Source organism: Catharus ustulatus, chromosome 29 (assembly GCF_009819885.2).
Source record: "Catharus ustulatus isolate bCatUst1 chromosome 29, bCatUst1.pri.v2, whole genome shotgun sequence".
Classification (NCBI taxonomy): domain Eukaryota; kingdom Metazoa; phylum Chordata; class Aves; order Passeriformes; family Turdidae; genus Catharus; species Catharus ustulatus.
Window position 1 is genome coordinate 3401589 of NC_046249.1, and position 20777 is coordinate 3422365.

Consider the following 20777-nt stretch of genomic DNA (forward strand, 5'->3'; position numbering starts at 1 on the left):
TGGAGGGGGCTGCCGGGGGGTGAGGGCAGTGCCGTCGGGGTGTCAGGGCAGGAATTGACACCGGGTCAGGAAAGAAGGATGTGACCCGTGACCCCTCTCAGGCTTGGCCCAATGTCTCCTTGGCTTGAGGGCTACGCCGTGTCGCAGGCTCGGTGCTGCCCGTGGGGATTGGGGTGCTGCTGTTGTTGGCAGGCTCCAAAACTCCTCCTCAGGCTCAGCAGGCAGCAGCTGCAGCACGGTGCATCACCCTTTCCCTTGCAGACCTGGCACTTTCTGGTGCCTCAGGGTCCCCTGCTCACGGTATCCCTAATCCTCAGCCGGGTCGGTGTCCGGCAGGCGTCGGCGCAAACCTGTGGGAGAAGTAGAGCAGAAGGTCAGTGGAGCTGTGGGCAGGAACTAGCGAGCAGGAAGGAGTTAAAGACAGCGCAGGAGCCTCATTAATCTCGAGCTAATGAGATAGGGCGGCTGGGCCTGCTGCTGGAGGGGGAAGGGGCCTGCCGGACCCGATAGCCCTGCCCGGCCCTGCAGGCAGCGGATACCGGTGGACCCGCGCCCACAGATAACAGACACAGAGGAGAGAAGTCCACCGGGTCCCCCACAGGGGACAAGGCACATCCCCACCAGGGACATACAGCATGGGGAGCACTGGGCTCATCGTTATGGCACTGGGGTCTGCACTGCACAGTGGAGGGGCCCCAAAGCACCCCAGGGAAGATCCCAGGGGATGGACAGGCAGAGCCTTGAAACCCTGGCAAACAGGCTCTGCCAACCGCCCCCAGAGCTCCCTGCTTCCCTTCCCTGGGGGCTGGGGGCCCTCTGAGGAAACGTGAAGCTGCAAGCAAGCTCATCTCTGCTTTGCCCCCTAGAAAACACTAAGGGGATCAGCACATTACAGCTGGTCCCTGCAGAACCCCCACACCCCAATAGCCTGGTCTGGACCCCTTCTAGCACTGAGCTCCCAAGCCCTGGTGCGGCCAGCAGCCCCCGTGGCCAGCCAGTTCCCAGCTGTGACCTCGCCTGCGCTGAGGGCAGGGAGGGAGCTCACCGCAGCACCGTGGCCGTGCCGTGTACGAGCAAACCCCGTTTCAGCTGCCCGGGGGCCCGTGCAGCGCACACACGGCAGGACCCGCACGGGGACTGAACGTGGGGCCGGACCCAGGGGCTGCGCGGCCAGGACAGCCCGGCAACTACGCCACGATCCCGCGCATTCTGGAAAGAGGAACCTGCTGCCAGTGTGGGCCGGGGCCGCGGACGGTCGGGCGGGAGCCGCTTCCCCCACGCCTCGCCGCGGCTGCATCCGCTCTCGGCCCGGCCGGGCTCCACTCACGCTATGGACGGACACGTCGCCATCGCCACGGCACCTCAGCAGCCACCGCCTCCACCGGGAGCCGGCAGAGGCGCGGCACAAGTGGGCCAGCACTGTCCGTGCCTCAGTTTCCTCTCCTCTACTCTGATCATCGCCGCCTCGCCCCCACGGACGAGAGGTCGCGGCAGGGACATTCCCCGCCCCGGAGCAGCCGCTCGCTCACCAGCCGTGGCCGCGCTCCTGCCCTGCACCGCACCTGAACCCCGTCCCCTGCACCATCCACGAGCGAACCGGAGCGAGACCGACCCGGGCACGTGCTCCTCGCCGCCGCTGTGGCTCTGCCTGGTCACGACTCCCCGAGTGACTCGGTGCCAGCACCAGCTGTGGAGCCGCCTCCTCGAGCACAGCGGGCCGTGGCCGTGCCGGAGCCACGCTGCCGCTTCTCCACAGGGAAGCCGGAGTGGTGAGGCCACAGCCAGGGCCCCGTGGCACCCTGGCCCGGCGGCCACGGTGACCTTGAGCCGTGCCCCTTTGTCCCTCCGGCTGCTCGGGGCCACGGGGCCCGGTGCCTCCCCGCCGTGGGGCGGTGACGGGGGTCCCGCGAGAGATTCGGGGCGGTGTCACCCGGGGCAGGTGCTCGGGAGCGACAGCGGCTAAAAATAGGCAGCGGGGGTGTGACGGACGGGCCTTTGTGCCACCGACACCGGGGTTGGGCTGGCCGCGGCCGGACACCCCCAGGCTGGCTCCCGGCGCTGCCGAGAAGGGCTCCGGGGGTGTCGTGGAGGCTGAGTGAGGAAGAGGAGGAGAGAGACAGGGAGGCCTGGCCTGGTGGGTGCTGTCCCCGGGGACGGACGGGGCTGGGGACGCGGCGGGAGGCACCCCCAGGCAGACAGGAGTCCCGTCCCCGAAACCGAGCCCGGCCCCGCTCCCGGCAGCACGTGGCACCGGCGGCCCTCAGAAGGACCGGGCACGGACACAGCGGGGCCCAAATGGGCCCTGGACCCGCTGAACGGGGAGAAACGACCGCCCCCGACACGGAAAGGCGAGCCCGGGTCGGCCCGGCCTGGCCCCTCCGCCGCCCGGACCCCGGGAGACCACGGGCCTAGAGGGGGCACAGGGCGGGGCCACGGGGCTCTGCCCGGCCCGGCCAGCAGCGCCCGGGGAGAACGGAGAGTCAAGGCCGGGAACGGCCGCGGGGGAGGAACCCCAGCCCCGCGTGAGGGAGGCGGCCGGTAACCGGCCGCGGGGGGAGGGGGCGCCGCGCTCCCGCCCAGCACCGGCAGCGGAGGGCCCAGCCCACCTCGGAGAGGCGGCCGGTCCTGGGCTCCGGTCCCCGGCCCCGGTCCCACCCAGCCCCCGACTCCCAGTCCCGGCCACGGCCGTGGCTAGGGTCCCGTTCTCGCTGCTGATCCCATCCGTGGAACCGGTGCGGCGGCGCGTCCCCCTTACCCGGTGCAGGCCGTGCGCCGCGAAGCCGCATAGCAGCCGCGGCCGCCCGGGGTCGGGCACGGCGGGGCCGGGCTCGGCGGGGCCGGTGCGCGCGGGGCCCGCGGCGCTGCTCTCCCCGCGGGCGGGCGGGCGGCGGGCGGGCGGTGGGACCTGGCCCCGCCCCTCGCTGCCCCGCCCCTCGCCGCCATTGGCCCGCCGCTCCCGGAGCGCCACGCCCCTCTCCGCCCCGCGCTGTCATTGGCCCGCCGCTCCAGGAGCGCCCCGCCCCCCGCCGCCATTGGTCGGCATGCAAATGTTGCGCGCCGTGGAGCCGCGGGGCCGGGTGGGGGCGTGGCCGCAGCGCCGCCTCGCGGACGGGCGGGGAAACGGCGCCGTGCGGGGCACGGGCCCCGGTAGAACCGCGGGGAGCGGGCGGTTAACTGGGGGCCATGGGGGGGTTTAACGGGGTTAACGGAGGTTAATGGAGCTTTAACGGGGATTAACTGGAGGTTCATGGGGATTAACGAGGGAGGTAACGGGGAACAGCGGGGATTCACTCGGGGTTAATGGGGTGCGGCAGCCGCCGAACCCCGGTTCCAGGGGCTCCCCGAAGCACCCCCGGTGCCCCACCTCCCGCGACGCCCGGGGTGGGGCTCCCGTGCTCCCGCCCCCGTGACGTCACTTCCCGCGGGCGGTGCCGGGCCCGGTGCCGCCGGTGCGGGCCGGGGGTGGAGGAGGCGGAAGAAGGTCCCGGTCCCGGTCCCGGTCCTGGTTCTGGTTCTGGTCACCGTCCCCGTCCCAGTCCCAGCGGGCCATGGTGGTGCTGCGGGGCGGCGCGGGCCCCGAGGAGCCGTTCCCGTGAGTGCGGGCCCGGGGCCGGGCGGGCCGTGGGGCGGTCGGGCCGGGCCGGAGCCCCCCGGGCTGGCAGTGCGGGCGGGGAACGGCGGCGGTGCCTCCCGGGACAGCCCGTCCCCAGCTCCCCGGCCCCGGGGCGGTGTCAGAGCACAGCCCGGCACCGCGATAATGAGCCTTATAATTAGTGTTTATCCCGTCGAGGTCACGGTGCTCCCGGTCACCGGGGCTGGCGACACGGGCCGGGGTCTCTCGTGGTTTCGGGGTTGGGCTGGAGCCCTCCGCTCCTGCACGGTTTTACCGGGGACCCTGCGGGACGGAGCTGTCACTGACAGCCCCGGCTGTCCGGCCGCGACTTTGCTCTGCAGGTCCCTGCTACGTTCTGCTGCCAAAGGGCAAATGACAGGAATAGATCAGAAATCCCCCGGCAGAGAACAAGTTCCTCTTCCAGGCTCGTTCTCTGCCTGGAAATGGGACGTGGAGGAGAAGCCACGAATCTGTCCGTGCTCCCGTGTCCCCGGAGTTGCTGGACCCATTGCCCTGGGGTTATGGTTTGCTGTGGTACCCCAGGAATGACCTCTCCTGGGGTCCCTTCTCAGCCTGACCCAGCTGGTCACCGGACCCTGACTCAGAGGGTACCGATGCTTGTCCGACACCGGTCACTCCCTCCGTGGGCAGTGACCCGAGGTCAGTGTCCCCTGTGAACCTCCAGGTTGGCACTGGGCGGAGGTGGCAATGCCAGGGCAGACGTGGCAGTGCCGGGTGCCAGGGCAGCCACAAAAAGCCCTGGAGGCTTCAGGAAGAGAGTCGAGTGGCTCAGCCTGTTCCCCTCCCAGCCACAGGGCTCAGGGGGTCCTGTGGGGTCCCGGGGGTGCTCCCACGCTGCTGACACTGGATTTTGACATCCCTTTCTGGGGCTGTGCAGGATCCAGGGAGTGCCGGGTTCACAGCTGTGTACTCAAACCCCCGAGCTGGGGCCAGCGTAAGGTGACTCCTTCTGTTTGTTCAGGTTTTTGTAACCATCTTTGTATCACAACTTGATCCACCAGCCCTCCTTGCTCGCTGTGGCAGGTTGGGTTACTCCCCACCCATCCTCTGGGCATTGCCTTGATACCTGAGTCTCTTATTGTTTCCAAGCCCACCTTTGTCACAGTTTTACCTCCAGCTTGGAAGGGGGTGGTTGTTTCTCTACCCCCTCGCAGCAGCTGAGACTGTATCACTGTCCCTATACAGGCAAAAGGAAAAAAAAATCAAGGTTTTGGCCAGGGCGAGCAGCTGGCTGTTGGCCCAGGCTGCAATCGGACAGCACAGCCTGCTCTGCCCTGTGCCCAAATCAGCTCTGCTGGGACCTGATTGCAGGTTCCCACCAGCCCCAGAATGCTGGAGAAAAGGGGACACTGTGGGGACATGGCCCTGTGGGTAGAGCAAGGCTGTGGTGCTGTCGTGGCAGTGGAAACAGTGGTCACTCTGGGCAGCCGTGCTCCTTGTCCTGGATGGACAGTCCAGGGTTTGTTTTGGGGCTGTCGATTTTCTCCCCCACCTTCTGCTGCACTAAAGGAAACCAACACAACCCTGAGGGGAAGCTCCTTCAGAAGTGAAGGCAGTGAAACTTCCTGTCTTTGGCGTTTAGTAAACTTTGAAACCCAAGCAGTTGCGTTTGGCACCCAGCGAGCTGCTCGCTCGTCGTGTGGCTTCATTTTCCCATGAAGTGCCTCAGTTTTATGGTCATTCCTAAGTTGTGCCTGTGATTAAGCAACGCCCTGACCATGTTGGGAGCAGAGGCCAAGAGCCTTTGGGTGCCCCATGGCTGGGGCAGTGTTCCTGCTGCCCTCAATAAGGAATGGCAGGGCTGCCGCCAATCTGGCCAGCACCTGGTGAGCGTGAGGTGCAGCAGGGCCCCAGCAGGAATGCATCCATCGTTTTGCTTCATTAATTACCCAGGTTAATTAGCTGGCCGTTCCAGTGCTGACACACAGCTGCTTTGAGCAGAGCCAGCCCTTGGAAGTGGCGGTGACCCGAGGGGGACAGTCCCCGTGGGAGGATGCGGTGCCAGTTGCAGTAACAACGGGACTGATGCTCTGATGCCCCATGTCCCCCCATCCTCACACCGCTGTAGCTGCCCCAGGTGGGCTCACCCCTCCTGCTGTGTCCCTGCAGGAGGATCGAGGACTGCCTGCCCCTGCTGGAGGACTCCCCGTCCAAGCGGTTCTCCCCGTCCAAGAGGAAGCAGTATTACATCAACAAGGCCATCCGCAACTCCGACCTCATCCCGAGGGCCAAGGGCCGCAAGAGCCTCCAGAGGCTGGAGAACAGTAAGGAGCTGGCCAGGGTCTCTTCTCCAGGGCAAGGACAACCTTGGCAGGCAGGGGTGTACTGGGCGAGGGAACCTGTAAAGAGATCAGTTCTACTTCCCTTGCACTGAGTGACATGCTAACAGATGTTAACAGTAATAAACATGCAACTTTGGAGAGCAGGGCTGCAATTGGTTTTCTTTTATTAGCACATGGATGTGAAGATTTTGAAGGAATGTGTTGTATAAATTTATCTGATCATTCAGAATCCATCCACAAGAACATACAACTCAAGGAAGGTGTAGCAAAGATGAGAATTGATGATGGAATTTGGTTAGATGATCTGTTTGACGGATTGAATTTAACATCATGGGTGAAAAAGCTTTTAAAAATGGGTTTGTACATTTTAGTTCATGGTGCCTTGTTTCCTCCAAGAGGCAAGGGGCCTCTCTGGAGGTGCTTCCTCCCCTCTCAGGCTTTGCTCTTCCCCCCAGCTCGCTACCTGATGACCCTTCTGGAGCAGGATGACTGCGGGAGTGACGAGGGAGAGCTCACCCACTCAGCTCCCCCCAGCATCTTCACTGAGGCCTGTAACAATGAGACCTATGTGGAGGTAGGTACAGCCACCCACTGGCTTGGGGCTCACTGGGGGGCTCTGGCATGGCATGACATGCTTGTACTTCATCCCTCTGCCTTCCTGGCCTGAGCTGCTGCGCCCCAGCTTCTGCCTGGTCTGGTGTCAGGCTGGGATCTGTGGGATCTGCTGTGTGCCAGGGGGTGATGGGGTCCTGAGGCCCCCTGTCCATGGGGTGGGGGAATCTCCAGGCAGATCCTGTCATGAAGAGTTGTGCCTGCAGAGCAGCCTGGTGAGCTGCAGCACTTCCTCTGCCACAAGCCCCTTGCCAAACCCCCATTTCCTCACACTGGCCCTGTAACCGGGTGTTTTGAAACGTGGCCTCTCCGTGGTGCGGTGCTCAGGGTCATCCTTGGGGACAAATGGGTGAGGAGGGGGCTCATGGAGTGTGGGGAGGGGCCCTGGGTGGCCGTGCACTGCCTGGTGCTCCCCACAGACCTCCGTAGTGGGGCTTGGTGGCTTCTCTTGTCAGATCTGGAACGACTTCATGAACCGGTCAGGAGAAGAGCAGGAGCGGGTCCTGCTGTACCTGGAGGAGGAGGCCAGGAAGAAGCACAGGAGGAAGCTGCCTGTCAAGAATGAAGACAAGTGGAAAGGTGCTGGGAGGGGACGCAGGGTGGGGACAGCCCCTCCCTTTCCTTCCTTGTGTACATTCTGGGAAGGGTGACCTTCCTTGAGGGCTGCACCCACTCCTTGTTAATGGTGAAGTCAGGAGATGCCTGAGCCCACCCCATGGGTGTGGCAGTGGGGGAATTATGCCTGCAAACCTCCACCATGGACCAGGGAGGGGTTGTGGGAGCCAGAAGTGGCCACAGCATCCATCCCCAATGTCACACCCCCAAATCTCTGCAGCCCCAAAACTCCTGTGCTGGGGAGTGTGTTGTGTGAAAGGGGTGGCCAGGGGGGCCTGCAGGGCAGCTGGGGGGACACTGAATCCTCCCAAAGGTGACGCTGCAGGCTCTGGAGCTGTGAGCTGTGCCTGAATCCCTTCTCCCTTCTCCAGAGCTCCCAGCCTACACACCCCAGGAGTGTTTCCAGCGCATCAGCCGCCGCCTGCGCGCCACCCTGAAGCGGGGCCGGATCCCCATGGTGAGCTGGGGGCCTGGGACAGCAGGGCTGGGGCTGGCAGGGGTCACTCCACAGCCACATCCCCAGAGCTGTGCCCTGACCCTGTGCAGGGCAGTGCCAGATTTCAGAGGAGCTCCTGGGAATGTGATCCGGTGCTTGTGTGACTCTGCAGCGGTGGCTGGTTGCAGACAGACATCCTGCTCCTGGCAGATGGGTTTTCCTAGCTCAGTTCAGATCTTTCTGGCAGTTAGAGGGCTTTTTTTAGTAGTTTCCAGTCTCTGTGCAATGACCAGCAGGTGACAGGTGAAACCAGGCATTTTTGTGCATGGGGACAGCAGTGGAACATTTGGGTCACATTCACCGTGACCTATACAAAGCTATTTGGGAAAACTCCAACGTGTTTTGAAAGGGGGTAAAAGTGCACCAAGTGCTGAGCAGGAAGGAGAGAGGTGAGTGCAGCCCTGCACTGCCTGCCCAGACATTGGCTCTACCAGCCCTGGGGGTGCTGGCTCCCTGCTCTCTCTGCTCTGTGGGGCTTTGTTTGTTTTTCTGGTGCTAATTAGAACTTCTAAATGCAGCCAGGGCTCCTCCTGCCCACTGGCTTGTTTGTCTTCAAACGAGACTTGTGTGCTGCTCGTCTCTGGGGTCACAGTGCTTTGGAGACCAGCAGAGCACTGAGCTTTGGCTGTCAGGAGGCACAAGGCTCTCCTGGCTGCTCTGAGCACGAGGGATGGTGCCAGCCCTTGGCACACAAAGTGTGGAGTTGGCAGGAGCCGGATCCTTCCCTGCCTCAGGGGCTGGAGATGGGAGATGTCTCCTCTCCCTGCTGTCTCCTATCCAGATAACTTGCCCAGGAGCTGCTGGCAGTAAGTCCTGGGGAGTCAGTTGTGCCAGGGCTGTGCCCACCATTGCTCCTTCCTCGCTCAGCCCCTGCTTCTCTTCACAGGGAACGCTGGAGGGGCTGGAGGAAGAGCTGCTGGCCTTCTTCTCTGTCACACCCCACTCTGTCTACACAGCACTGATGGACAACAGGTATTTCCCCATCTCAGGGGAGATGGTCTCTGCGGTTCCCTGTGCCCCAGGTCTGCCCCAGGCTGCAGAGGGCTTTGGGGAGCACAGGAGACCCCTGTCCCAAGGCCTGAGTCTCCACCTGGGGACACCCACCTGGCCTGGTCCCCATGGAGCTCCTGAGGGAGGGATGCACCTGGGGATCCCTGTGTAGGGGCTTGTGGCACTTTGTGCTCCCCATCTGCTCTGTGGGTGCCCGGGAGGAGGGAGGGCAGAGCAGCCTGTGGGACACACTGGTCAGACACATTGGCTCTAACGCTGTCCTCTCTCCCCCAGCTTTGAGCGGCTCCTGCTCCACGCACTCTGCCAGTACATGGATCTCGTCTCTGCCAGTAAGAGCCGCGTGTCTGCTTGTTTTTAATTTTGATTTTGATTTTGTTTTTGTTTTTCCCCTTCTTTCCATCCCTATCTCTCCTCTCCAGCTCAGCCTTTTCCTCCCTTCCTCCTCCCGGCCCCACCTCGCCCTGGGGCTCACAGATAACCCCTCGGTCCCCACCCCCGCCTGCTTCCTCCCCACCGCAGCTCCCTCGGCAGCCCCGGCCGTGGTCACCAGCGCAGCCACAGAGCCGGGGATCAGCCGGACCCAGCTCTGACGGGAAATTTGGCTGCTCCAAAGCAAGAATCTGCTCGCGAGGTTCCCTCTCCTGCAGCTGCTTCCTCCTCCCGAGGAGCAGCCGCGCTCTGGCACTGCCCTGGGGCTCCCAGAAGGTTTTGTTGCCAAGGCAGGGAAGGGATCAGGCTCCATCCCTCCAGAGGCTCCGCGTTTCATTAGGAGCCGCTTGTGGCAAACAGCCTGAAAGCGATAATGATGGGGAGCGAGCCCATGGTGGCGGCGGGGACTCGGCTGGGGACGGAGGGGACAGAGCACGGAGGAGCCGATCCCCAGGGAGGAGGGGAGGGCGGTGGCTGGGCTGGGAGCGCCGTGCTGGAGACCCCCGAGATCGGGGGAACCAGGGGTGTGCTGACCACTCCATCCCACCCGCAGGTTCGGACATCGAAGGGAAACGTCAGATGAAAGTGAGCAACAAACACCGCGTGTTCCTGCCCCCCGAGCTGCTGCTCTCAGACTACCTGGGGCAGATGAGCTGATGCCCCGACAGCTGCCCAGCCCCTCGTGTGTCCGCTGCAGCCTCTCCCGGCCCTGCAGCCCTTGTGCAGCCCTCGGACCCCCGGCTCTTCCCCTGCTCCAGCAGCCGCTGCCCGTCGGGGCAGAGCCGGGGGTTTGTGGCTGTGCCCTGCCCGAGGAGCAGGTGCCTCTCGCCCGCCCCGCTCCCCGCGCAGCCCTCCTGGAACTGTTTGTGTGTCTATTTATAACCCAGGTGTTTTTAAAAATAATCAGGCGGGGCCAGCCCCCCTCTGGCGCTGACGCTCGTGGGGTGATTTCGGTCCAGATTTTTCTGCGGTGAAACAGCTCCTGGCGGCTGCTGAGCAATCGCTGAGCCGGCGGAAGAGCCCGGGGGCTGCCGCGTTCCCGCAGCCGCAGCCCCGCGCCCACGGGGTGTCCAGGGGGGCTCGGCCCCCTCGGGCAGGGCGCGGTGTGCGGAGCTCCGGGTACTTTTGCCCCACACCCTGCGCCCTGCCCGCGCGACGGGGCTGTTTTTAAGTGTAATATAGCTTGTGTTTTTTATCACGTGTGTGTATATTTACATGAGTGTGTGTGTGTGTGCGTGCTGGAGAGGTGCAGCTCCCTTCGGGGCTCTCTCTGCTTGTCCACAGCTGCCATGGGGGCAGATGGGGCATTTTGGGGGTGCCTCTGTGTGTCCCCCGTGTCCCTGGCTTGTGCCAAGGGTTGCTCGCAGGGTGTGCCCTGGGTGCTCTTTGCTGGTTGCTCTGTCCCATGACGACACCGACTGCCATTAACCGTGGGGACCCCCAGACCCAGGGGAGCCCCTCGCGCCTCCTTTGCTGATGTGACTCGGGTACGGGCGCGTTCAGGAACAATAAAGACGGTGCTCCCCTGCTCCGGCTCTGTCTTTCTTTCCTTGGGGACGGGGAGGAGGCTAGGGAGGTGTCGCGGGGCAGCCGGCTGGGCGCGGGTGGCAAAAAGTGGGTGCGGGGAGGTGCGAAAAATATGGAACGCTTCACGAATTTGCGTGTCATCCTTGCGCAGGGGCCATGCTAATCTTCTCTGTATCGTTCCAATTTTAGTATATGTGCTGCCGAAGCGAGCACGAATCAAGGGGTAATCTCAGCGGTATTTAAAGGCTGGGAAAGCCAACATAGTTTCCTTAGGGTGACTACTGGTTGGCTCGATATTTAACGTAAAATGATCTTTCTAGATTTTCTTTAGTGTTTCGTCCCCTTAATTTCTTCTAATTTCCCCCAACATGTCCCAAATCTGCGATTATATTTGCTACGTCTGCCCGATGGGTTCTGGGTAGTTTGTTATGCTAATTAGCTGTGCTCTGAGGGTGTCCGCGGCGGTGCCTGAGCGCGCGGCGCAGGCGCGGGACGGGCAGCCCGCAGAGGCGCTGGGGTCCTGGGGAGCGGCGGGAGGCGGCGGCCACCGGTGAGTGCGGCCGGGCCGGGAACACCGGGGAGCCTCCTGTGACCTTCCCGCGATCCCAGGCAACCTCCGGCACCACCCGGAGTCCGTCCCTGGGACCCTCCCGCCCACACTCTCCCCCCGCCGTAGGGTCGGTACCCGCGGCCCGCTCCCTCCTCCTGCCCCCGGGACCACCTGGGTCTCTCCCGGTGCGGCGCTGTCCCCACCCGTGTCCCGGGGACTGTGCCTTGTGTCGCCCCCAGGCAGGACCGAGGCTGTCCCGTGTCCCCTCCTGGGCCGGGATGGACCTGGCGTACGTGTGCGAGTGGGAGAAGAAGCCCAAGAGCAACCACTGCCCTTCCATCCCCCTCGTGTGCGCCTGGTCCTGCCGCAACCTCATCGCCTTCACCACCGACCTCCGCAATGAGGAGGAGAAAGGTACCGCGTGCCTCTTGGGGAATCTCTCCTGCGAGCTCCCGGTGCTCTCGGGAAAGTCCCGGATCCGCTGGGCCGGAGCTGTTCCCTGCCCCTCATAGTGCCGGCTGCTGCTCCTCGTTTCCTTCCATCCCTCAGCCTCTGGCAGTGTCTAACACACGTTTGGTCCCGGGGAGTGGGTTTGGTTCCCCTAAGCCAGGACCAATTTCCCTAAACCAGGACCAGGCCCACGTTGGTGTCTGGTCCATCCCTGAGTTCCAAGCACAGTTGCTACGCTACCCCAGATAATTTCTATAAAATATTTTATGTTTTCTCTGTATTAGCTGAGGCTGTGAGGCTCAGAAACAATGACAAGGGGCAGGGAGTCACTTGTGTGTCCATGCAGATCTCACCCACATGGTCCATATCATCGACACCGAGCACCCCTGGGACGTCTACTCTGTCAACTCGGGCCACACTGAAGTCATCACATGTTTGGAGTGGGATCAGTCAGGTGGGTTGGGATCCCTCCTCATTGTTGCTGTGTCCCACCCATGCTGTGCGTGTCCCAAAGCGATTCCTTGTGGGGATTTGGCTGTTCCTGCTGTTCTCAAGCAGTGCCGTTGTCACAGGCTCCAGGCTGCTCTCGGCAGATGCTGACGGCCACATCAAGTGCTGGAGCATGACAGATCACCTGGCCAACAGCTGGGAGAACACGGTGGGCAGCGTGGTGGAGGGGGACCCGGTGGTGGCCCTGTCCTGGCTGCACAACGGAGTCAAGCTGGCGCTGCACGTGGAGAAGGTTTGTCTCAGCTTTGGGAGGGATCTGGACTGGAACTCTGGCTCGGGTCTTGGCAAGGAACTCAGGATCTTGCCTGTGTTCTCTGGGCTCTCTTGTGGCCTTGGGGAGTTTTTCCAGTGGAAGAGAAGTCAGATCCCTGGTTCTTGCTGAATTCTGAGGGGGATTGGAGCCTTGTTTCTCTTGGTGTGTCTCCCTTAGTCTGGTACCTCAGTTCTAGGCAGGAGCATGGAGATAGAGCAGTTCTTTCCCTACCTCTGGGAATTCAGAGGACATGAATTCAGTGTGCTAAGGTTTGATCCAGGGATTTGGACACAGAGATGAGCTCCTTGTTTGGAAACGTGTGTGATTCTGCAGACTCTGAAAGCCCAAAGCTGCCAAGCACAAAAGTTCCTGCTTATATTTTTTTAACTTGGAATGTCCCACATAAATCCTATCTGTCTCCCACAAGAAGAGCTGTTCAGGCAGAAATTTTGGGTGCAAACACTTAGATTTTGTTGACCTTTGTTACAGTCTGGAGCCTCGAACTTTGGTGAGAAGTTTTCCCGGGTGAAATTCTCTCCGTCGCTGACGCTGTTCGGTGGGAAGCCCATGGAGGGCTGGATTGCAGTGACCATCAGTGGACTGGTCACCGTGTCCCTCCTCAAGCCCAACGGGCAGGTGCTGACGGCCACCGAGAGCCTGTGCCGCCTCCGCTGCCGCGTGGCCTTGGCCGACGTCGCCTTCACGGGCGGGGGCAACATCGTGGTGGCCACGTCTGATGGCAGCAGCACGTCCCCCGTGCAGTTCTACAAGGTCTGTGTCAGCGTGGTGAACGAGAAGTGCAAGATTGACACCGAGATCCTGCCGTCCCTCTTCATGCGCTGCACCACGGACCCCGCGCGCAAGGACAAGTACCCGGCCATCACCCACCTGAAATTCCTGGCTCGGGACATGTCAGAGCAGGTGGGCAGCTGCTCTTTGCTCCACCTGGCCTTCCTTGGGCAGTCTGGAGATGACCAGCATCTCCTGCAATACCCTTGGCATTCCTAGCTGTGCTTCTGGGGGGGAATTAGGGACCTCACCATCACCTCCCACTGATTTGATCCTCTGCTTTTTTGCTGACCTGAGTGGGAGCAGGACCCTGGAAATGGAGGGTGGGAATGACCAGGGCAGTGTTCTCCCTGTTGTGATGCTTGTGGTGGGGCTCTCTGTTCTGCAGGTGCTGCTTTGTGCTTCCAACCAAAACAACAGCATCGTGGAGTGCTGGTCCCTAAGGAAGGAGGGCCTGCCTGTCAACAACATCTTCCAGCAAATCTCTCCTGTGGGTAAGTGCCTGCACTGGGGACTGAAGAGCAGCAGCTTGGTCTGAGATAAAAAGCAGCACACTTTCTCACATTCATTATCCCATATATGGGATTATTCAGAATCTCATTTTTATTTTCAGGTGTTCTCAGTCCATTCTGTCTGTTTGCATTCATAGGCAGCAACTTGCTGTTTCCAGGAAGGGGTTTGGTTGTTGCTTTCAGTTGATAAAAAGCATTTTCTGTGTGTTGCTGCACAGCTGCCCTTCCTGCTGCCAGTGTAGCAGAGGTTCCCAAAGGACCAGGATTGAGCAGCAGAGCTGGATTAATCCCCTGCCCTGGCTGCCTGGGCTCCACCTGATCTCACATAGAGCTGAATTAATCGGGGTAGTTTGTTTGGTGAAATATAAAGGATTATTGTATATAAGGATCTTAATCACCCACAGCAGAGCTTCCCATCAAAAGAGATTTAGCAAAACATGTTGTTTGTATAATTCAGAAAAAAAATAGAGAAATATGAGGGAAATATATGGGAAATATAGCAGTGCCTGATCTGTGATCGTGCTTGGGGGAGTGTGGGCAGAAATGAGGGGTGGATTTTCTGATCTCTCAGGGACAAAATTCTCACTCATTTGCTTCTTTTCCCAAGTGGGAGACAAGCAGCCCATGATCTTGAAGTGGAGGATCCTGTCTGCCACCAACGACCTGGACCGGGTGTCGGCCGTGGCGCTGCCAAAGCTGCCAATCTCCCTGACCAACACCGACCTGAAGGTGGCAAACGACACCAAGTTCTTCCCTGGGCTGGGTAAGGAATTCTTGTTGTCTTGGTCCTAAACATGTGGCTTTTGCCCAGAGTTTCACCACCTGAGCTGTAGCTGAAGTAAAGCACGTGGAATGCTGAAGGAAAGCTTTCAAACAGGATGTCTTCCCAGCCAGTGTCTCGTTGTGGGAAGAAGCTGTGAAATGCTGATGGCAGGGCTGTGAGCCCCCAGCCCTTTGGGTTCTCCATGGGCTTCAGTGGAGGCCACTGCTTTGGGCAAGGGCTCTTCCACACTGGGAGGAGCTGATTCAAAACTTATAAAATCATAATGTAGGCATTGCAAAGACTTTAGAGGCTATTTTTAAAACAATTAACTGTAGGAAAACTAAAATTTAATGTTGATATTTGAATAAGTGTCTGCTGATACTTGAGTTATAACAGATTGTTAAATGTAAGTTGTATCTATTCAAATCAGGTATAAAATGTTTTGTACCTTCATTATTTTAAGAATTTCAGCATAAAATAGATCTTCTTAACAACAATGCAGAAGACAAACACAGACATACAAGAGCTGTGAAAATGGAGTTGTGTCTGATGTCTTTGTGCTCACTTGTCTCCTGTCTCCAGGCCTGGCCTTGGCTTTCCATGATGGCAGTGTGCACATCGTGCACCGGCTGTCCCTGCAGATGATGGCCGTGTTCTACGGCTCCTCCTCGCAGCGCCCCGTGGACGAGCCGGCCCTGAAGCGCCCGCGCACCACGGGGCCCCTGGTGCACTTCAAGGCCATGCAGCTCTCCTGGACATCTCTGGCCCTGGCTGGTGTGGACAGTCATGGGAAGGTTGGTGCTCTCTTATGGTCGGGTTATTTCTCACATGGGCTCTCTGAGATTTGATGGGCTGCTCAGAAAACGCTGGAAATTTCAGCTGTGAGATCCCATGATGTATCCCTTCAGTGCAGAAACTGTCACTAGGTCAGGGCTGAGCTTCATTGGGCCTCATGTTGTGTTGTAGCTTTGTGGGGTGATTTCAAGCCCACTGCTGAAGCCAGTTTCCCTTTAATTCCTCCCTTCAAGCTGAGCATGCTCCGCATCTCCCCCTCCATGGGCCACGTGCTGGACATGAACATGTCCCTGCGGCACTTGCTGTTCCTGTTGGAGTACTGCATGGTGACAGGCTATGACTGGTGGGACATCCTGCTCCACGTCCAGCCCAGCATGGTGCAGAACCTGGTGGAGAAGCTGCACGAGGAGTACATGCGTCAGAACGCGGCCCTGCAGCAGGTGGGAGCTCTCGGCTCACTCCCTGGTGGGCATGGGGACACTGAGGGACTTGGAGTGGGGAGCAGCCAGTGCCAGTCCTCAGGACATTGGTGATTCTGCCTGCTGTGCTCTCTGGGTGCCTGGCTCAGGCAGTGATGGAGCTGGGAGGAGCTGCAGTGTCAGCAGCGTTCACTTTCACTGACATCAGCAGGGTCTCTACCTGTGGGGAACTTGGGGTGAGATGGTGAAATCTATTTTTGGCAGATTCTGGGAACAGCAGCACGTGCCCAGCACAGCTCTCACGTGTGCAGCATTCACTGTTCCTGTCACTCCTGCAGCAGAAAGGGAAAGCAGAGAATAAAGCAGCAGCTTTAATGAGCTTATGCTAATTCCTGCCTCTCCTTGTGCATTTTGCTGCGTTTCCCTGTGGCTCAGGTGCTCTCCACACGCATCGTTGCCATGAAGGCGTCACTGTGCAAGCTCTCCTCCAGCACCATTGCCCGTGTGTGTGACTACCATGCCAAGCTCTTCCTCATTGCCATCAGCTGCACCCTGAAGTCGCTGCTGCGTCCACACTTCCTCAACACCCCTGACAAGAGCCCTGGGGACCGGCTCACTGAGATCTGCTCCAAGATCACGGATGTAGGTACTGACTGCTCACAGCATCCTGGGTTTGAGGAGGAGGACAAGGGTGACCTCTGCAGGGAGAGTGTGAGGTTTGGATCCATCTTCCTGAGCCAGGCAATGTCTTCCTTCTCTCCCAGACATTGACAAGGTGATGATTAACCTGAAGACAGAAGAGTTTGTGCTGGAGATGACGACGTTGCAGTCCCTACAGCAGCTCATCCAGTGGGTGGGGGATTTTGTGCTCTACCTGCTGGCCAGCCTTCCCAACCAGGTGAGACCTGGACTGCTGGGAGCACACTGAGAGGACACAAGCACCCATGGGCAGTGCTGGGGAGCTTTAGCCAGGGCACACAGGGCCCTGTCAGCACAGGCACTGGGGAGGAGTAAGGGACAGCAGAATTAAGAGAATGGCCCTTCCCATGCCTGTCTGAGTCTGGTGACCAGCACAGTATGTGGGGGGATTTGGGGACACTCTTGCAGCTCCTCAGGAGCGTCACCTTCAGCAGTGGGTTCATAGGGTGTGTGCTGCTGGAAGCAGGAGCTGTCTGGATGAAGTATGCTGGCTGGGGGTGGTGTAAGCCCCCACCCAGGCTGGTGTGACCCCCACCCACACCACTGTCCCCCCACAGGGCTCCCCAGTGCGCCCTGGGCACAGCTTCCTGCGCGACGGCGCGTCCCTCGGCATGTTCCGGGAGCTCATGGTGGTCATCCGCATCTGGGGGCTGCTGAAGCCCAGCTGCCTCCCTGTGTACACAGCAACCTCGGACACCCAGGACAGCATGTCCCTGCTCTTCCGGCTCCTGACCAAGCTCTGGCTGTGCTGTGAGTGTGGCTGGTTCCCCTGGGCAGTAATTCCTGCAGCAGTGAGGTGGGACGTGACTCCGAGGGGGTCTGGCACATTGAGAAAGGGCAAGTGCAGCTGCCAAGGTTATTGTTTTCCAGGCTGAGTTGGCAGTGGAGGAGGAGGCTGCACGCAGTTCTTTGGAGCTCTCAGGGAGAAATGTAAAGGTCACAGGGTTCTTTCCTTTGTTTCCCACGCAGGTCGTGAGGAAAATCACATCACAGAGCCCGATGATGCCCTGATCGACGAGTGCTGCCTCCTGCCCAGCCAGCTGCTCATTCCCAACATTGACTGGCTGCCCATCAACGATGGCATCATCAGCAAGCTGCAGAACAAGCAGCTGGTTCGGCTGCAGTTTGGGAAGGCTCCTGGGCTCGTTGGCCACACTGTCTCTTCCCAGTTCGATGCCTTTGTCAGGTACAAACCCCTGGAATGAGTCACTGCCATGGTGACAAGGAGTCTTGGCAGCTCTGAGGTTTGGCTTGTCTCCTTGTTGCCCCCAAGAGCAGTTTGTCCTTTCTGCTTGAATCCATTTCTCAGCTTGTGATGGGCTGGGAATTTTAAGTACTGAAAAGTGATAGCAAATGGGGGGGAAAAAACCCATTAATTAATGTGATTAATTGTGTCATTGTGACAACGAATCTCATGGCATTGGGTGGGCAAGCGAGCAGAGCCTGTGCCATGTTGGCCAGTGAGATGCAGCTCCATGTCCTGGGAGCAGCTCATGGAAAATGACACTCTAGGAAAGTTCTGTTCTCCCTCCCCAGGGCCCCTGGACAGCCCAAAATCGACCACCTGAGACGGCTGCACCTGGGCGCGTACCCAACGGAGGAATGCAAGTCGTGTACCAGGTAAGTGACACCTGCAGTAGAGCTTGGCAGGACTTGGACTGTCCTGTGTCCTCCAGGAGCTCTCTGAGGCCAGTTGGGATTGTGGTTAAGGTGTCCCCAGCCTCACATCATTATCAGAGAGTGGCACTGTTGCAGCCTGGCCCTTGGGTTAAAAATCAAAGAGATCAGATAAAGCTCCTGAAGTAATCTGGCCTGGAGGAGACCCTTTATGTGATGCCCAGTTCTGTGGGTCTGGTCATTAAAGCACCTGTGTGGTCATAGCACACATCACCCCACTGCCCCTGCTCCCATTTTGGAGTCATCTTTCCACCAGGCTTGCATTTCGTGCTGCCCTACTCATCCACCCTCATGGGAGAGCCTGGATTTCAGGATAATGGCTCAGGGAACAAACATCCATCTAAGTCATGTGATTGAATTAGCTTTAATTACTGATTTTAATAGAAAGCCTCTGTAGCAGATCATTTTTGTGAGATGACTGTCAGTTGTTTCATGTATAAACAGCAGCTGGGGCTGTTCCTTGCCAGGCTGCAGCTCCAGCAGAGCCCTCAGCGGTATTGCTGCTCGCTGGTTTCAGCTGGTTTTGGTGCTCACGAGTGTCACCTGCAGATGACAGGAGCTGGTTTCCCCCACGGATACCCAGATCCCTGTGTGATCCATGCAGCACCCCAGCAGTGCTGGCTCTGCACTGCTGCCTGGGCTGGCTGCACCCTCCGTGTCCCCCCAGGTGTGGCTGTGTCACCATGCTGAAGTCACCCAACAAGGTGACAGCAGTGAAGCAGTGGGAGCAGCGCTGGATCAAGAACTGCCTGTGTGGGGGGCTGTGGAGGAAGATGCCCCTCAGCTACTCCTGAGCCTTTCCTGGGGTGCAGTGGGGGCCAAGAGCTGCACGGGGCTCCCTTCATGGAGATTTTGGGACAAGGGAATGGCAGCTCCTCTCCCTCCTACTGGAAAAGCTGCTGTTTCTTGTCCTTGGTTGAGCTGTGCTGGAAAACAGAGCTGAGCTCAGCCTCTTTTACCAGGGAAGAGCTGGAAAGGAATGCCAGAGGTTTCCCCATCATTTGGGGCCCAGGAGGGGAGAGCCTGGCTGTGTTTTGGGGCTGTGCCAGCAGAGCAGCGACATCCTGGCAGCTGCCCTGGCCTGGTCAGAGAGTGGTGATGGGGCAGCTGGTGAGGAACAAAATCCCAGCTGAGGGGAGCACAGCTGGTACCTCACATCCATCCTGTGCCTCCGGCTGCTTGGGAAGTGCCACATGGGCTGGGCACTCCTGGTCCTCAGCAAACTTGTCCCTGAGACACGAGTTGGTTCCTTTGTGCCCATCAGTGTTGGATGGGAGCAGGAACATGAGTGCTGCTGCCTGGAGTGAACCCTTCCTTTGCCTCTTACTGATGTAAATAAAAATTATCCTGATTTTGTACAGAACCATGTGTTTTGTGTCTGTGGTGTGACGTGGCTGCCCAGCATGGGGCCGGGGCAGTGGAGCCACGGGAGGGCTGCCAGAGCATCTGTCGGGAAAGGAACTACCATCCTTGGGAAGAGGGAAAGGGGAAAGGTTTCAAGGTTTGCCTTATGGACACTTGAGGAAAAAGCATCAGATCATGGGGTTGTGTAAGCCTGCAGCTTCAGCAAGGCTGGACATGAGCATGCCAGAGGAGGAACATTCCTGGTCCAGCCAAAAATCTGAACTTTCAGACTTTTGCCCTCCGTTGCCCTCAGCTGCTGCTGCCCCGGGCAGGAAATAACAATCCCTGGAGCCAGCGTGGCAGTGCCTGTGGAGCCCCAGCCCTCTGGGGGTGATCTGGGCCCGCTCCTCTCCCACGGGTCCTTCAGCTCTTAGGGAGAAAAGCCTGGAGGCTTCTGCTGCTGAATCCCAGCCAGCAGTTCCAGGTCCCCACAGACCGTTTAAGAGAGGGAGTGAGCCAGTCTTAGTACATTCCTTTCCCTCTGGAACCGTGATTTCATTATTCTTGAGAGCTGGAGCTGGTGACAGAGTTCATCCCTCGACTCCAGCAAATGTTTTGCTGCACAGAGCTGCAAGAGCTGTACAGACCTCTCCCCCTCTCTGCTCTGCTGGTAATTAGGGACAATCAAATAGCTAATTAGGAAACTGCACCTTATTAAGGCTCTTTTCCCCTGTAAGTAAAACTCAAACTGGGCCCTCTGTGAGCTCCTTATAGAACAGGTTTGGGGTTATTTAATGTTTGATTGGGAACAGGGAACAGCAGGGGGATGGGGACACATTTTTGTCCCCCTTAGCCCCCTGCTGACCATGGAGCTTCTGGGATGGGTCTGCAAGGGTCTGGCAGTGCCCTGGGATGTGCTACTGCCCTGCTCCCATCTTTTGTGCCTTGGCCCTGTTCCCTTCAAAGACAGGGCTGTGGCAGAGCAGGGTTCAGGTGGTGACCAGGGTTCTGGGGGTGACCAGGGTTGTGGGGGTGACCAGGGTTGTGGTGGGAAAATGAGGGGTCTGCCCTGCTCTGCCCCTGGGCTCCTGGGACAAGAGGATCCCAGTGAGAATCCTGCTGGGTCCCAGTGAGAATCCACCATGGGAGCCAGAGCTGCCACTGCCATATCAGCAACAAGCACATTCTGCTTTCCCAAATATTCACACAATGACCCTGCAGGATGTCCCAGATCTGTATCATATTGTGGCCACACTGCCGGATGTGTTCCCTGCTCCCACCCAAGGCCACGCTGTCCCCAAGGGTGCAACCTCAGAATCTCCCACCCCATGCCCAGCTCCTCCCTGGGCAGGTGCTCCTGCACAGATCCCCCCAGCTCCCTCCTTCATCCCACTCCTCCAGCCCAGCAGC

General features: G+C 59.5%; 2 protein-coding genes and 1 non-coding gene across 4 annotated transcripts; 2 read left to right on the top strand and 1 right to left on the bottom strand.

The window, feature by feature from the left end:
- Positions 1–3412: 3412 nt before the first annotated feature.
- On the top strand, positions 3413–10608 carry R3HDM4 (R3H domain containing 4). The gene is made up of 8 exons (XM_033082501.1): positions 3413–3592; positions 5744–5898; positions 6372–6490; positions 6984–7107; positions 7515–7600; positions 8526–8611; positions 8924–8979; positions 9633–10608. The coding sequence occupies exons 1-8, from the start codon at positions 3549–3551 to the stop codon at positions 9734–9736; spliced, it is 774 nt and encodes a 257-aa protein (XP_032938392.1). The 5' UTR covers positions 3413–3548; the 3' UTR covers positions 9737–10608.
- A 104-nt stretch (positions 10609–10712) lies between these two features.
- On the bottom strand, positions 10713–10819 carry LOC117008575. Its single transcript, XR_004420331.1, has one exon. It is a non-coding gene; the product is annotated as a U6 spliceosomal RNA (small nuclear RNA).
- Positions 10820–11114: 295 nt separating this feature from the next.
- MED16 (mediator complex subunit 16) lies at positions 11115–19386 on the top strand. 2 transcript variants are annotated; one of them, XM_033082410.1, is made up of 15 exons: positions 11115–11156; positions 11396–11570; positions 11953–12060; positions 12179–12348; positions 12859–13290; positions 13547–13652; positions 14278–14433; positions 15016–15227; positions 15462–15668; positions 16083–16293; positions 16412–16545; positions 16904–17096; positions 17316–17532; positions 17883–17966; positions 18691–19386. In XM_033082410.1, the coding sequence occupies exons 2-15, from the start codon at positions 11435–11437 to the stop codon at positions 18815–18817; spliced, it is 2493 nt and encodes an 830-aa protein (XP_032938301.1). In that variant the 5' UTR covers positions 11115–11156; positions 11396–11434; the 3' UTR covers positions 18818–19386. The 2 variants fall into 2 exon arrangements, with proteins under 2 accessions (XP_032938301.1, XP_032938302.1); XM_033082411.2 differs by lacking the exon at positions 11115–11156 and adding an exon at positions 11163–11283.
- The last annotated feature ends 1391 nt before the right edge of the window (positions 19387–20777 follow it).

Excerpts from the sequence above, each read along its gene's own strand:
- MED16 (XM_033082410.1), top strand. The coding sequence starts at position 11,435 with ATGGACCTGGCGTACGTGTGCGAGTGGGAGAAGAAGCCCAAGAGCAAC. Across the intron at positions 15,228-15,461 it reads GTGTGGACAGTCATGGGAAG|CTGAGCATGCTCCGCATCTC; the intron begins GTTGGTGCTCTC and ends CCTCCCTTCAAG. Across the intron at positions 16,546-16,903 it reads TGGCCAGCCTTCCCAACCAG|GGCTCCCCAGTGCGCCCTGG; the intron begins GTGAGACCTGGA and ends GTCCCCCCACAG.
- R3HDM4 (XM_033082501.1), top strand. The coding sequence starts at position 3,549 with ATGGTGGTGCTGCGGGGCGGCGCGGGCCCCGAGGAGCCGTTCCC. Across the intron at positions 5,899-6,371 it reads CCTCCAGAGGCTGGAGAACA|CTCGCTACCTGATGACCCTT; the intron begins GTAAGGAGCTGG and ends TCTTCCCCCCAG. Across the intron at positions 8,612-8,923 it reads ACAGCACTGATGGACAACAG|CTTTGAGCGGCTCCTGCTCC; the intron begins GTATTTCCCCAT and ends TCTCTCCCCCAG.